Genomic DNA, 15113 nt, shown 5'->3' with positions numbered 1-15113 from the left:
TTATTGCAGCTGGATCCACGGTGAGGAAGTGATGCCACAGTGCAAAGCCAGCCTTCCTTCTCAGCCCTGCTGCATCCCAGCACTGAGGAACATCCCAGCTGGTCTCCAGAGCTTTTGCATCTGAGAAGGAGATCAGATCAGAATCATGGAGTCGAGGAATGGTTTGCATGTGCAGGGACATTAAAACTCATCCCACTCCCAGCTCCTGCCATGGCAGGGACACCTTCCACTGTCCCAGGGTGCTCCAAGCCTCATCCAGCCTGGCCTTGGACACTGCCAGGGATCCAGGGGCAGCCACAGCTTCTCTGGGCAGCCTCTTCCCAATATCCACAGCATTCTCCATGCATGGGAGGTTTTGTACACTTGGTTTGGATGTGTTTGCTGGGGAAAAAAACCTGAACTGATTGAACCAAAATGTGTTTTAAAAAACCTGCCTTAAAATGAAGACCAAATCCTACCAGTGTCCCTGCACAAGCTTGTCCATGCTGGCGGCTGGTCTGGCCTGGCTGTGCAGTCTCCCTGCATTCCTGGACACATCTGCAGGGATCGTGGACTCCACCAGCTCTGCTCTCCAGTACCACCGGCAGGGAAAGCAAAACCAGGCTGTCAACAGCCACCCAAATGTCAACATGGAAAAAGCAAAAAACAAAAAAGAAAAAACCCCACACAAACAAACAAATAAAAAAAAAAAAAAAAAGAAAAAAAGAAAAAGGGGGATGAGACAGAGAGAGTCAGACTGGGAGCTGGGAGACTTCAATGAGGGAATCCAGGCAGTCCAGGATTTAACACAGCAATGTCCAACAGTGCAATGCTCCCTCGGGATGTCTTTCCAGGCTTCACCTGGGATGGCTCCTTGGCTTTGAATTTGGGCAGAGCCTGGCTGACTGCCTCGATTTGTGGTTTCATCTGCACACCAGCCCTGCACTGCCTGCTCACCCTGTGTGGAACAGAGGTGATGTCCTGCTCCCAACACCTCGAACTGCAGCTCCTGGAGTTTACAGGAGCAGCCCCCTGCTAAATCCAGCCTGTTCCCACTGTGTACCAGTAAAAGGATCCTGTGATGGTGCTCAGTGACCACCAGGGGTTTCTCCAGCTCTTCCTGGCTCTCCGGTAAAACTCTCTCCCTTGGGAAGACCCTTCACAGCCTAAAAACACGACAGTAACTCACAGAACACCTCCAGCCCTCCCTGTTCACCCATCCCTTCTGCTGTGGCAATTCCTGCCTAAAGCAGACCCCCACCCATCTCCCAAAGCACAGACCTGCTCTCCCAAGCTGGGCAGAGTCCCCAGAGCTGTACGGAGGGGGCAGTGAGGACTGGCCTCAATAAAGGGGGCAGTGAGAGCTGAACTCAATAAAGGGGGCAGTGAGAGCTAAACTCAATAAAGGGGGCAGTGAGAGTTAAATTCAATACAGGGGGCAGGGAGAGTTAAATTCAATACAGGGGGCAGGGAGAGTTAAATTCAATACGGGGGCAGTGAGAGTTAAATTCAATACAGGGGGCAGTGAGAGTTAAATTCAATACAGGGGGCAGTGAGAGTTAAATTCAATAAAGGGGGCAGTGAGAGCTGTCTGGTGGCCCAGGAGCTCCTCCAGGAGCTTCCCCAGGGTCAGGCTCAGACCAAGGAGCATCGCTGATCATTCCTGAGGGCACATCCACGCTGCCCTGGCACCCGTGGGCCCAGAGCTTTGCAAGGGCACTGCCCTGCCCAGGGAATGCCTGATCCAACCCCCTTGGGCACAGCCCGCTGCCTCCAGCCGAGGTGCTCAGCCCCGCTGCGGGGGCGGCCGCTGCTGTCCGAGCTCTCCTTCCAGAGCATTCCCGGGGCCCTGAGCGTCTGGATGCCGAGGAACACGCCGGACCAAGGCTGTCACCTAGCGGCAGCAGCGCCGGGGAAGGTGGTGTGAATCAGAGCTGTCACAGGAGTCCCACACGATGGGACCCACCGCGCCCGGCCACAGCTGCCGTGCGGGCTCCCCGTGCGGGCTCCCCGTGCGGGCTCCCCCGGCCACACGCAGCCCACACGCTCCTTGTCTGGGGTCTGTTTTCCCTTCCAGCAGCTCCGTGTCCTCCCTCTCCCGGCTGGAATGCAGCAGAAAGCTGCGGGGAGCACGGCTGCCCCCGCCCCAGCACCGCCGCCTGTCCTGGCTGCGGTCTGGGGTCAGCACTGCCAAAAACCAGACAGCATCAGAGCACTGAGCAGTGGAATCAGAACTAATTTATTTAAGAAAAAAAAAACCAACCCAAAACTTGTCAAAAGGAGAGGGAGGCATCGATTACAAGCTCTGGAAGCTCTTGTCAGGACAACACCAAGGAATCAGCTTTATACAGCAGAGAGAGGGGCAGCAGAGGCCATGCCCACCTCCAGCCTGCACAGGGACCCTCCAGCCCCCAGCCCCCTTCTCCCTCCACCACCGTGAAAGTGCAGCAGGGAGAGGGAGCCGGGGCTGGAACCACCCCTGGACCCCACCCCAGCTCTTGGCCTTCCCCTGCAGCCCCAAAATGTGAAGCCCCAGCGCTCGTGATCCGTCCCCAGGGAGAAAAGTGGGGACAGCAAGGTAAGGTTGTCACCACCACTGTCCCCAGCCCCCTCACATCCAGCCCAGAGGCACATCCTGGGGCAAAACCCTCCCCAAGAGGGGACAAAGGCTTGGGGCTGGACTGAGGTCCAGTGGTGCCAGGAGCATGTCCACGCTGAGCCCTTGTGGGCAGGCAGGGAGAGAGGAGGCAGAAGGGGTCTGTGCTGCTGATCCCACCCCAGGAGAGACGTGGATCCCTCGTGGGACTCTGGAGAGGCTGCTGCCCTTCTTCCTCCACACTGGGCATGAGGACACCCAGCAGGGCTCAGAGGGCTCCCCCAGGGCTGGGAGCCTGCAGAGAGCCCGGCCCAGCCCCTGCTCTCAGCCAGAGCCCCTCGTGCCACTCCTCTCAATATATTATTATTATTATGTGCAAGTAGTTTTGCATCAGGAGAGGCCGAGCCCTCAGCCTGCAGCCCCAGCCTCAGCCCTGCCTCAGAACGCTCCGGGGTGTGGGGGGCGAGGAGGGGGCAGCGAATGGACAGGAAAGGCTCCAGCCCCCCCCTCCCTCCCCAGAGCCCTGGCACGGCCCTGCCAGGACAGTCCTCATGGGCAGGGTCACTCCTCGCCCTCCTCCTCGTGGTGGTGGTGGCTGGAGGCCGGGGGCTCCTCCAGCTCCTGGGGGTGGTGGGGGTAGTGGTGGGGCGCGGGCCCCTGGTGGGGCAGGCTCTCCTCGGCGTTCAGGTACACGTTGAACAGGGCTCCCTCGTGGCTCGGCTCCTTGCCACAGGCCTGGCAGCTGCAGTGCAGGATCTTCTCCACCAGCTTGTCCACCCTGGGGATCTCCTCGTTGCCCGGGCAGTCCAGTGTCACCTGGGCACAGGGACAAGGGCACAGCGGGTCAGGGCATGGGCTCCTCATGTGGGGGGTCTGAGCTGCCCCAGACCCCGCAGGTTTGGGGTGTTTTAGGGCAGGTGTGATGGGTTTCTGTCCACAGAAACAAACCCCAGTCAGTCTGCAGGGGGGGAGTTCTCTGGGAATGTCTCATTCCAGACAGGGAGAATCAGATCACAGAATCACAGAATCATCAAGGCTGGAAGAGACCTTCAAGCTCATCGAGTCAAACATCAACCCAGTGCCACCATAGTCACCTCTAAACCATGGAATCACTGAATCATTGAGATTGGAAAAAGCCTGCAAAACCATCAAATCCAACCTGTGACCCACCCCCACCTTGTCACCCAGCCCAGAGCACCGAGTGCCACATTCAGTCATGCCTTGGACACCTCCAAGGGACAGGGACACCACCACCTCCTTGGGGAATTTTTCCAAAGCCTGACCATCCTTCCAGTGGTTTTTTTTTTCTTATATTTGATCTGAACCTCCCTTGGTGCAACTTGAGGCCATTTCCTCTCCTCTTTTCAGCTGAAATGAGGCAGAAGAGTCCGACCCCCACCTCACTCCCACTTCCCACCGACTCCAGCAGGACACAGCTCCCAGGCACTGCTGGCACTGGAATGTTGGTGTGGCAGCAAAGGCCACCCACAAGGGGTGATGCCAGGCAGCCTGGGTAGTTTGGACTAAACCTTCTCATCAAATATGAGCTGGAAGTGTGGCAGAGGGCAGAGCCAATTCCCTGGGCTCTGGGCTCCTCCTGGAGCCAGGTTTATGGCTCTGCCAGGATCAGAGGTGACACAGACCTGTGAGGTCTAAGGGTGACTGGTGTGGGAGGAACTTCTGGGTGTCAAACACAGCCAAATTTCCCAAGGGGTAGAAGGGGACAGGGAGGAGGGGACAGAGCAGGCACGTGGATAAACACAGGGAGAAATAATGCAGGGAATAACTGGGGATGGTTCTGCAAAGAGAGGGATAGCAGATCATTCAGCAGAGCTTCCAGCAGCTTCCTCCACACAGTCTCAAGACATGGTACAGCCACCTGAGAGATGCCCTGGAAGGAACCTGTGAGTGTGAAAAGCCCAGAGAAGGAGAAGGCCTGGCCCTGAGGAGGTGTCAGAGCAGGGCTGAGGCCCCCGGAGCGGGATACTCACGATTTCCCACATGGACTGGGCTGGCATGCAGGAGTCGCAGTGGACCAGGGACTCTGTGGACTGGGGGAAGGTGTTGGGCACGCTGTAGCTGAAACACTGTCCCAGACAGGCCCTGCAAAGGCACGGGAGGGGTGGGGGCTCAGGGGAGGTGCCCCTCTCCCCAGCCGGGGCAGAGCTCTGACCTTCCCCCAGGACAGAGGCAGGACACTGCCAGTGACAGTCCCCAGAGCCACCCCAGTGCCACCAGCCGCCCCCAGCCCTGTGCTGGGCGTGATCTGTACCTGTTCTGGATGGATTTGGACTCGCAGCCGCTGTGCCCCACGATCTGGGTGATGTTCTTGGCCTCGCACCAGGCGCTCTTGTCGGGGAAGAGGGCGAGCTTGTTGATGGGCGGCGGGGCGGCCACGAGCAGCGCTGGCAGCAGGGCCCCGGCCACCAACCATAACATCATGGCCAGCTGTGCCACACTCCTACACCTGGGCACGAGAGCAGAGCGTCAGCAGCAGGGAAACGGGCAGGGCAGCCCACGCCTCCTCCCCTGGGGGAGTTCTTGGTTGCCACAAGCTCGGGTCCATCCCCACAGCCCCTGCCCAGGACAGCTCCCGGAGCACTGCCTGGGGATGGGATGGGCTGCTCTGCCTCTTTCCTCTCCCTCACGAGCTCTGGGCCATGCAGATACCTGTGTTACCTCTCCCAGGCTCTGTGCCTGGAGCAGCCAGCAGGCTGTTCCTCATTTCCCACCCAAAGCTGGGCTGGGAGAAGTTTGCAAACCAAAACTGTCGCTGCCACGAGTCGAGCCAGGCTGGAGAAGCCCCAAACCACAGAAATGTTTTTATTTGAGGAAGGAACAAGCTTTCTGCTTCCTTTTCTCCCACCTTGAAAGCCAAAGCTTTTTTCTGTGTGCCATGGGGTGGAAAACAGGGCAGAATCTTTGTCTGTCTCTTGATTCAGATCCAGGAGCTCCGGGGAGGGATAGCAGGGCAAAATCCCGTAACGACCTGAAAATCCTTGAGTGCTTAGGGAGGGGTCTCAATCATTTAGATAAATCTGATGGTCCTGCAGCCCAGGGGGTGTGGATGATGACTCTGGAAGAAAGAGGGCATTTTTCCTCTCCCTCCCATCACAGAAACAAATCCCACCTTGCTGCCAGCCTGGCCGGGGACCCCCCTGCTCCTGGCAGTGCGCAGCAGGTGTCGCTGCAAGGCAGCAGCACGCAGGAAACCTCAGCCCAGAGAAACCCGCAGGAAAGAGCAGCAGCACCGCGTTTATCTGCACAGAGCACTCAGGTTCTGCGAGGGGCTGTTCCGAGGGCGGGCACGGGGGCTGCAGGCAAGGAGGGGAGCTTGGCACAGGGATGAACCTCGCTGGCAAAGGTGTCAGCTTGGAGGATGCTCCCCGTCCCCAGAGAAATCCCCGCGGTTTCCTTGCCCTGCTCTCCAGCCAAGGTGTCTGAATTAACACTCCCAAGGGCTGGGGAAGGGCAAATGGAAAAGCAGCACAGAAACAGGGAGATTTTTTCCTGTGTGGGGTTTGGACGGAGTCATGGTGAAAGGCGTTTATACTTCCTAAAATATTTGTTAGAACCCTGTTATTTGTTATTTCCTTCTATTTGTTTAACCAGATGAGGATCCACAGCCCACACTGGAAGGACTCCTGTTGATTCCCATGGCTCCTGGGCCCAGCTCTTGAACACTTGCTGGGAAGGAGAGGAAAAATGCCCTGTTTCCTCCAGAGTCCTCATCTGGGACTGCTCATCTTCCTCATCCACACCCCCTGGGCTGCAGGACCATCAGATTTATCTAAATGATTGAGACCTCCCCTAAGCACTCAAGGATTTTCAGGTCGTTATGGGATTTTGCCCTTTTATCCCTTCCTGATCTCAGCCTCCTGGATCTGAACCCAGAGACAGACAGGAAAGATTCTGCCCTGTCTTCCACCCCACGGCACACAGAAAAAAACCATCCCCATTCAGGGGATCTGTGGAGGAATCTTGGGGGATGTCTGCTCAATTTCCTCATTTTCTGGTGACACAAGGACCACGGTAAGACAACGCAGCAACACCTGCAAAGCCCTGGCCTGGTAATCCTCCCGTGGGTCCCTGGCAGGAATACCTGCACAAGGGAGACTCTGCAGGTGTTGGCTGAGATAAGCAGAGGATTTGAACTCCTGAGCTTGCACTGCCACTAAGGAGAGTGGGGGGGTTAAATGCAGCTGTCCTGAAGAGGACTCTTGTGCCTGAGGGGGTTTTTTCCAATTTCAGTGGGGGAATTCTGCAATTTCTGAAGGAGGAACACGGCTAAGTCATACACACAGACTCACACACACTCGGTTTGCTTTCCAAAACAAGCATCACTCATTCCTCAAATGCCAGCAGCTCTGTCCTGAGGAATCCTGCTCCCAAAGGCAAGCCGGAGATCAGAGCTGGGATGTGACCCAAAGAGCGACCACAACCCCCCGGGGAACAGCCCGAATTCCTCTGCAGCCAGCACACAAGTTCACTTCCACATGCCCGATTAGAGAGCAATTTCCTTCTTTCCTAAGAAGGGTGAGGTTTTTTCCAGGTTTCTGTGCATCTCTGCCCAGCTGCAGAGAGGCAAAGACCTTCCTGTCCGTGCTGGGAGGTGCTGTTTGCTGGGATCTGTGTCCCTGGAGGGAGGTGTCCCATGGAGGTGTCCCATGGAGGTGTTCATGGAGGTGTTTCAGACCCATTGCCAGAGCCATGAGGGATCCTCTCCCACCACGGGGCTCCCGTGAGGAAGATGAGTGAGGAAGATGAGCGAGGATGTGCTCTGCTAAAGCACAGGACCTGGCCTGGGTTCAGGAGAGCTACTCAAACACGTGCGGAGCCTTCTCCTTTCCTCAGCAGGGGTGTGTTTGTACCCAGGGCCCCCACGGCCGTGGGGAGTTCCCAGCAGGGGATCCAGGCACCCCTCTGGAGCTGGAGCCGTCCCAAGGGTGCCCCATCGCTGCTGTCCCCCAGCACCCCGCAGCCTGGAGCACACCCATCCACAGCACGCGGTGTTTTCCTTCTCCCAGGAATGTCCTGGAGCCCGCGGGGCTGCTCCTCTACTAAGTAACGAGGCTGATGCCAGTGCCAGAACAGATCTGACGGAGCTGGCTTTGGGAGGGAGCCGGGCTCGGAGCAGTCATGCGGGCACAGCTGCCACCAGCCCCATCCGGAGACAAAAGCACCGAGTTCCTGCTCCCCACCCCCGGCTGGGAAGGGAAGGGAAAAAGGAAGACGAGGCACCCGAGCAGGTTTGCAAAGTCCCGATTAAATACAGGCATTGAGCGCATTCCTCCGTGACAAGCTAAATTACACGTTGCAGCCCGAGAGGAACGAGCGCGTTCCCCGCTGACCCGGCGGAGCAGCCGCTTCCCGGCACACAGGGGATTCTTTCTCTTCCCCGCACCGAGGCACATTTCTTTTTTTCCCCCCTCTAGTCAAAGCTCTTCAAGCAGAAAGTTCAGCTCAGTTCCGTGAGGGGCTCCCCGCCCCCGCTCCCTCCGCAGGGAGCGCCCGGCAGCGTCCCCGCCATCCCCGCGGCGAAATGGAAATTTGGGAAAGAGGTGACTCAGCCGCTGGAGCTGGCACATCCCAGCCCCCGGCACAAACAAGGCTCAGCCGCAGCCTCCGGAGCCTTCCCCGGCCCGTGCCCCCCGAGCTGAGGGGCAGGGGGGTCTCGGTACCCCCCCCAGCACCCCTGGGACAGCGGGAGCTCTGCCCACAGCTCGGCGGGGACATCTCCCGGTGCCACCCCAGATGTTCTGTGTCACCTACGAGAGCTCCTTCCTCCCGTCCCAGCCATCCCAGCACTTCAGGAGCCGCTCCAGCAACACAACGCCAACACCTGGGAGCAGCTGGGGAAATCTCCATCGCTCCATGGGCCGGAGGACAATCCCTGGAATCACCTCGGGGGCCGCGTTCCCACCACCCAGCCCACAGCTGTTCCCAGCCTTTGGAAACCAAACACTTCTGGAAGAAAAGAAAACAGATCTAATCAGTTTTACCCTCTTTTTCCAGCGGGAAGTTTACACCATAACACAAGACAAGCTTGCAGGTGGACACGGGGAACGTTTCACAATTTGTTTAATGTGTTTATAGATATTTTTCTTATCCGGGATCTTGCAATTCTGCCAAATGCAGAGAACCACAAACACAGGTAGGCTGTGCTGACGGCCACACACGAGGCACGGCAGGCTCTGAGAGACAGGAACCCCCAAAGCTTTACAAACGTCACTGGGCCAGGGCTCCCAGCCTGGGGACAGAAGAGAAACAGCACAGAAAGAGCACAGAAAGAGCACAGAAAGAGCACAGAAAGAGCAGAGAAACAGCACAGAAACAGCACAGAAACAGCACAGAAAGAGAAGGGAAACAGCACAGAAACAGCACAGAAAGAGCAGAGAATCAGCACAGAAGCAGGGCCCACTCCAAGCTGCACCTCAGTGCTGGACTCAGGGCCCCAGGCCCACTTGTGACACACGAGGTCCCAGCAGAGATGGACAAGGTGAAGGTTTTGGGTTTGGGTCAGGGCTGGGGTCCCCTCCCTGTCCTGCCCCCCTGGCCCAGGGCTGCCCTTCCTGATGGCACCAGCTCCCCCCAGCCGGGCTCTGCCACCCCAGGCTGGTGTCAGACACAGCCCCTCGTGTGCCGCTGGTCACTTGTGCTGCCCTGCTGGCAGGAGCTGCCCCACGGAGCAGAGGAGGGCCCAAACGTGCTCTGTGCCTCAGTTTCCCTGGTTGCAGGAGCAGGGGCAGGGGGCACCGGCGGGTGCAGGGAGTGTGGAGAGCACAGGGGGGGGTTTGGAGCACCCCCGGGAGAGGCTGGGCAGGAGGGAGGGGGGGCTGCCAGCCCTGGCCCCACTCCTGGGTGGGAGGTGCTGGGGGAGGGCCCCGGGCAGGGGGAGCCGGGTGGGGACAGCGTGTGGGGCAGTGACACCGGGACACGGCGCTGCAGGGGACAGGGGGGAGCAGGACCAGCGTGGGGTCACTCCTGGGGCCGGGGAGAGCTCACTGCAGGAAACGCTGAAAGGAAAATCATCCTTTAGGCACCTCAAAGGATGCAAAGCCAGAGTCAAGAGTCTGGAAAGCAACTGGGGAGAAACGTCCCAGAAAGATCCAGGGCAGGGCTCACCTCAGGCACGGATTAGCTCTGTCACCTCTGGACACCACGGGGGACTGGCTCTTAGCAAACTCGACTCAAATAATATTTGCTTACATGGAACAAAACAACTTATGAGCCAGCATTATTAAGAGGAAAAGCTTAAATCTCAGCTGCAAAAAATTGAAATGTGACTGAGTATTGAAAAACATCCATCAAAACAACAGATGTTATTTAATACCTGTTCTTATTAAATACTTCCCCCTTTTTGAAATTTGCATTTAGCTAAAAGTTTGCAATTTTGAGGACCCTTACTGTAGTGATTGTAGCAGCCCAAAAGAATCTGGCAGGGGAGAGGGAAGAGAGCTGTGCACTGAGGATGTCTGGAGGTAATTCCTCAGGACAGCAGGACACGAGAGTGCCTAACTGAGCACAGAAATCCCTCCCTAGCTCAGAGCACCGGCCTTGCTTCGCTGAGCTGCAAAATCTGGGGAGAAATTACAAAAAAATAAACAGGGAACTACCACAGGAAGACATTTGATATTTAACAACCACAAGAATCCGTCCTAAGAACTTTTTGATAATGGGGAAAAAGCTGTGTCGTTTCTCACTGTGGACCTGGCTGTGTCTGCTCCTTTCAGAAGCAGATGTTAGAGCTTCCCTCTCTGTAACACATTAATTTCCACTCAAGCATGGTTGGGCAAGCCACACAAACAAAGCAGAAATAAAGAAAAGCAGTGCAGCATTTTTAAAGCCCTCTGCCCTCCCCACATTGGCCAGAATGTCAAAAGATGTTGGGTACATTGAGAGTTTCAATCTGGCTTCTCGAGCATGCACTCAGCACTTGGGAAACTCATTTTTTGCAGCTGGAAAAAAAAAATCCAAGCTGCTTTACCTAGAAAAGTCATTGGGAAGCCACCTCTGGGCTTGGGCTTAGGATGGGGTCCTGAAGGAGCTCTGCTGGAAAAGGGACACACTAATGGCCTGTGGAAGAGGCAAGAGTGATATAAACAGTTTCTGGTCATTTATTTCAATTGCTCGATTTATTCAGCATTAAGAACAATCACAGCCAGGAAAATGCATCAGCCTAAAGCTGAGGAACACATCCAGGCCTCACACCTTCAGCCCCCCTCTTCCTGAAGCTCTGCAGCCCCCAAGAGCAGCAGGAGGAGGGGATGGGAGCAAGGATCAGCTTTGTGAGGAGGTGGAAAACAAGGCTGGGACTAGATCAGGTTTGTGGGGAGCTCAAAAATAAACCTGGGACCAGATCAGCCTTGAGGGGGGCTCAAAAACAAACCTGGGATCAGATCAGCTTTGAGGGGGGCTCAAAAACAAACCTGGGATCAGATCAGCTTTGAGGGGGGCTCAAAAACAAACCTGGGACTAGATCAGCTTCGTGGGGAGCCTGGACACAAAACCAAGCCTGGGACCAGATCAGCTTTGTGGGGAGGTGGAAAACCAGCCTGGGACAGCGGCGGTGCCGGGGAGCAGCGGGCCGGGAGCCGGAGCTCCGGGCAGAGCGAGGCTCCGGCTCTGCCCAGCCCTGCAGGGGCTGCAGCCGCGGCCGGAGCGTTCCCAGCGCTGCTCGGGGCCGGTGCAGCCGAGCCGAGCCCCGGGCGCTCCCCGGCACAGCTGGAGCAGCGCTCCAGCCCCGGGCCTCGCTCGCATGCCCGGACCTGAGCGGGGCCCGGAGCTGCTGCCTTTGCCTTTCCCCGGAGCTGCTGCCTTTCCCCGGTGCCTGCTCCTTTCCCCGGTGCCTGCTCCTTTCCCCGGAGCTGTTTCCACACAGCCGCAGAGCCGGGAGAGCCCGCCGGGGGCTGGGGGCGTCTGGACGCGCAGGAGGGCGGGAGGTGCCCAACAAAATGAAAATCCCGTGGGTAAAATCCCGGGGATTTTGCTGCTCTCAGACCCCTGCGAGCAGCAGATTCCCAGCCAGTGGAAAGGGAATATCTCCTGCTCCAGCACAGCACCACTCGCCCACGGCACATCCCCAGAGCAGCCGGCTCGGGCTGCAGCTCGCCCGCTGCCATTCCCAAAGCCGCAGCCTCTCCTGTCCCTGCTGGGGCTCAGCTCTGGGGCCGGGCAGGAAAACCCCCGGGACCCCCGGCTCTGCCCCGGGCCGGGCACCGGGCACTGCCCGCGGGAGCCGCTCCCAGCTGGCCCCGGGCTGCTCCCACTCGGGGTGAGGTAAACTGGGACTGGCTCCTCCGAATGACTCCGCTGGTGCAAATGAGATCAGAATCTGGCACCGCTCGTCTTACTCAAAACAAGCCTAACTGGAACCAGATAAAACCAGTTCCAGTGCGGAGTGGCCACCAGGATGGTGATTTTTTTTTTAATTCCTGCAGGCAGCGAGGGGAGCTGCCGGGGGTGCCAACCAAACCACACTGGCTCTCTCCTGGCTGGGTCATTCATTACCAAACTTGCATAAAAACCCAGCGCAGCGGGGTTGCGCCTGCAGGATCAGGTTCCCAGCTGCTGGAGAAAGAAGGGGGAAGAGGGAAGGAGAAAAGAGCTTGTGGATGGAGCTGTGGATCTTTCAGGATCCTCCCTGCCATCTCCCTCTCCCTTTATACCCGTTCGGACCGTATCTTGGTCACAGCAGCAGAAATTCAGTGACCTGATGCGGTTTTGAAGAGGTTTTGCCCTCTTTTAGTCTCTGCTTTACACACACCAGCCTCCTCAGTTCTGACAGCATAAACCCAATGTCTGTGTTATTTACCCATGGCACTGATCAAAAGCAGAAAAACACCTGGAAGAGCAAGGCCAGAGGGGTTTGGAAATAATGGAACAGCTCAGGGCCCAGCCGGTAAAAGGGCTGACCTCACACTTGACATTCAGACAGCTTCTCCTAAAACTGCAGGACTGGGCCCACAAAGAAACCCCACTGTGAACAGCACTCTCTTCCCCCTCTGGACAGAGCCTGAGCTCCCTGTCAGAGAAGAGAAGGGTTTCAAACACATCTAGGGGTGACCCCAGCAAGGGCTCCATCCTGATGCCATTTCCAAAGCTCAGCCCCACAAGAGCTCCTGGCTGGAATGGGGGCAGCAGCCCAGCCCAGTCCAGCCCCACGATTGCCAGGATGGGTGCTGGGCTCTTCCCTTCCCACCCTCGGTGCTAATTTATGTCCAGGAAAGCCCTGGCCCCACGGCCCTCCCTCCCTAAACAGCACAAGAAACAAAGGTCTGGGGAGCAGCAAGCACAGCCCTGCCAGGGCTGACAGAGGACGCCACCCCTCGCTCCAGGACTCCCCAGAAGGACAATTTTATCGCTGTCCGGGTTTTTAGGAGTCTGATTTGAGCGGGTGTGGAGTTTCTCTGCCCTCAGCCGTGCTGGCCCCTGTTACTCTGCTCCTGGCTTTGTCACAGGGGATCTCCAGGCCCGGGCGACCACAGAGGAGGGTATTTTCCTCCAGCAGACTTCAGAACAAAAAGAGCAGGAGCAAGGCCCAAGGACGGAGCAGGAACCTGGCTCTGCCTGCCCCGTGGTCGGATATGGGACCTGGCAGAGGAACTGCTGAAGCTTTAATGGGAACAGCCGGAGTTTGGGCAGGAATCACTGCCCAGGAGTTTCCTCTGCTCCTCGGGCAGCTTTCCCATGGCTGCACCAGCTCCACCCGCCCTCGGCACCGCCGCAAGCAGAGCTGCTCCCACACGGGCAGGGCTTCGAGGCTCTTCCAAAAGGACCTGGGCTCAGGGCCCCATCCTGCACCTCCAGAGCTCCCAAAATTCCCCCCAGCTCAGCTGTTCTCCTCGCTCCAGAAAAGAAGGCCGGGCACGGGGCAGGCTCTGCTCGCTTGCCCTTTTTGTGAGACCGCAAACTCCCCGGGCTGGAATTCGGCACAGAGAGGTCACGCCGAGAGCCCGGATTCTTCTCAGGGCTGTTTGCAAACACTCGGGGTTTTTATACTGAAGGCAAATTCCATTTCCCATCCTGTGGTTTGCGAGCAGCCTTTTATGAGACGGGAGACTGCCTTCAAAAGGCACAAGTGCCCAATGGATGGAGCTGATTTGGGGCTGGTTTGGGCATTGCAAAGAAGGCGCCGAGTTCTCTGGCTAAAAATACAAGGGGAATTCTGTGTCTCTTCATCCTTCCCACTTGTTTCAGCAGGGTGCAGATTTTTCCAAAAAAAACAAACCCGCATGGAAAAGCTACAGTGTCCTAAATCCACAAATGCTTCACACAGGCTGGATTTTTAATTTGATGGGGTTAATCCTACATGTAAAAGTTAGATTGTGGAGTGGAGCAGAACTAGCTGGTGCCCTCGTAAGAGAAATGTTAGTAAGCAATAAGAGATTGTCCAGATCAACTTTAATGCAGCCTGAAAGCAAACTAAAGCATTTTCTGGTCCCAAAACACCTACCAGAGAAAAAGAGAAATCCCTGCTGATCTTAAAACGCACAGACTGTTGTATAGAACAAATAAAAATTGCTGCAAATCCCGAGACAAACTCAAATGCTACGGTGGAGTTCGAAAAACACGTAGGAATATATTGGATATAAGCTTTACAGTAAGTGCCTAAATTATTTCCATGAAACAAGGATGTAAATTAATCCCCGGGATGAACTTTCCAAGGAACAAAAGTTTACTGCCTCGCCATCGGGAAAACTTCTTTCTTTTACGATCGCTGCACACCCCGCGTCCGCGGGCGGTGTGGCTGATCGGTCCTGAGCGCTCCCGTTCTTCCCTCGGCACTTTTGTTTCAAACCCCGGCAGGGATGGGAAGGAGGGAAGGAGGGAAGGAGGGAAGGAGGGAAGGAGGGAAGGAGGGAAGGAGGGAAGGAGGGAGGAAAGGACTCTGTACCACAGATGTGCGACCGGCACAGCGCGGCTCCGCGGCTCCCAGGCTTTTATTCTACCGGAGCTAAAGCGGCGGTGGGAACAGTTTAAGGATCGCAGAGCAGATTCCCCCCGAGTCTGCCTCATCTGCGAGGGATTTCTGCCCGTGGCACATCCTCACCCTCCCGGCCATCCATCCCCGGCGGCGGGGGAAGAAGAGAAGCGAGAGCAAAAGAGACGGGAAATGTGGTGCGGGGAAAGAGCGGCAGGTTGGGGGCACACAAAGCCGGGCTACTCACCAGCCAGGCGACGGCGGGCGCATCCCATGGGGTCCGGGGCCCGGCGGTGCCCGGCGGCTGCCGCATCCCCAGCGCGGCCGCCTCCTCCCCCCGGTGCCGGCTCCGGGCGGTGCCGCCGGCCCCGCTCGCGATTGCACAATCGGGGAGGGCAGGGAGAGGAGGGGAAAGCGGCGAGGGAGGGACGGCCCGCGGGAGGAGGGAGCGGCGGCAGCAGCGCCCGCCCGCCCCGCCGGGCGCACCGAGAGCCCCCGCGGCCGCCCGGAGCCCCCGGAACGCGGGCACGGAGCGCACCCACCGAGCCGGGCCCTGGGACCCCAGAGAGTGCTCGAGATAACGGGGAGAGCCCGCTGCGAGCGCCCGGGCACAGA

The 15113-nt window shown here is 57.5% G+C and overlaps 1 protein-coding gene across 1 annotated transcript; it reads right to left on the bottom strand.

Moving 5' to 3' along the window:
• Nucleotides 1-2588: 2588 nt before the first annotated feature.
• On the bottom strand, nucleotides 2589-14902 carry NBL1 (NBL1, DAN family BMP antagonist). The gene is made up of 4 exons (XM_063417589.1): nucleotides 14746-14902; nucleotides 4848-5042; nucleotides 4567-4678; nucleotides 2589-3391 (listed from the first exon to the last, which is right to left on the bottom strand). The coding sequence occupies exons 1-4, from the start codon at nucleotides 14766-14768 to the stop codon at nucleotides 3137-3139; spliced, it is 585 nt and encodes a 194-aa protein (XP_063273659.1). The 5' UTR covers nucleotides 14769-14902; the 3' UTR covers nucleotides 2589-3136.
• Nucleotides 14903-15113: the final 211 nt, after the last annotated feature.

Source organism: Prinia subflava, chromosome 21 (genome assembly GCF_021018805.1).
Source record: "Prinia subflava isolate CZ2003 ecotype Zambia chromosome 21, Cam_Psub_1.2, whole genome shotgun sequence".
NCBI classification, from domain to species: Eukaryota; Metazoa; Chordata; class Aves; order Passeriformes; family Cisticolidae; genus Prinia; species Prinia subflava.
The sequence above is the reverse complement of the archived record's forward strand: the minus strand, read 5'-3'. Positions and strand labels throughout refer to the sequence as shown.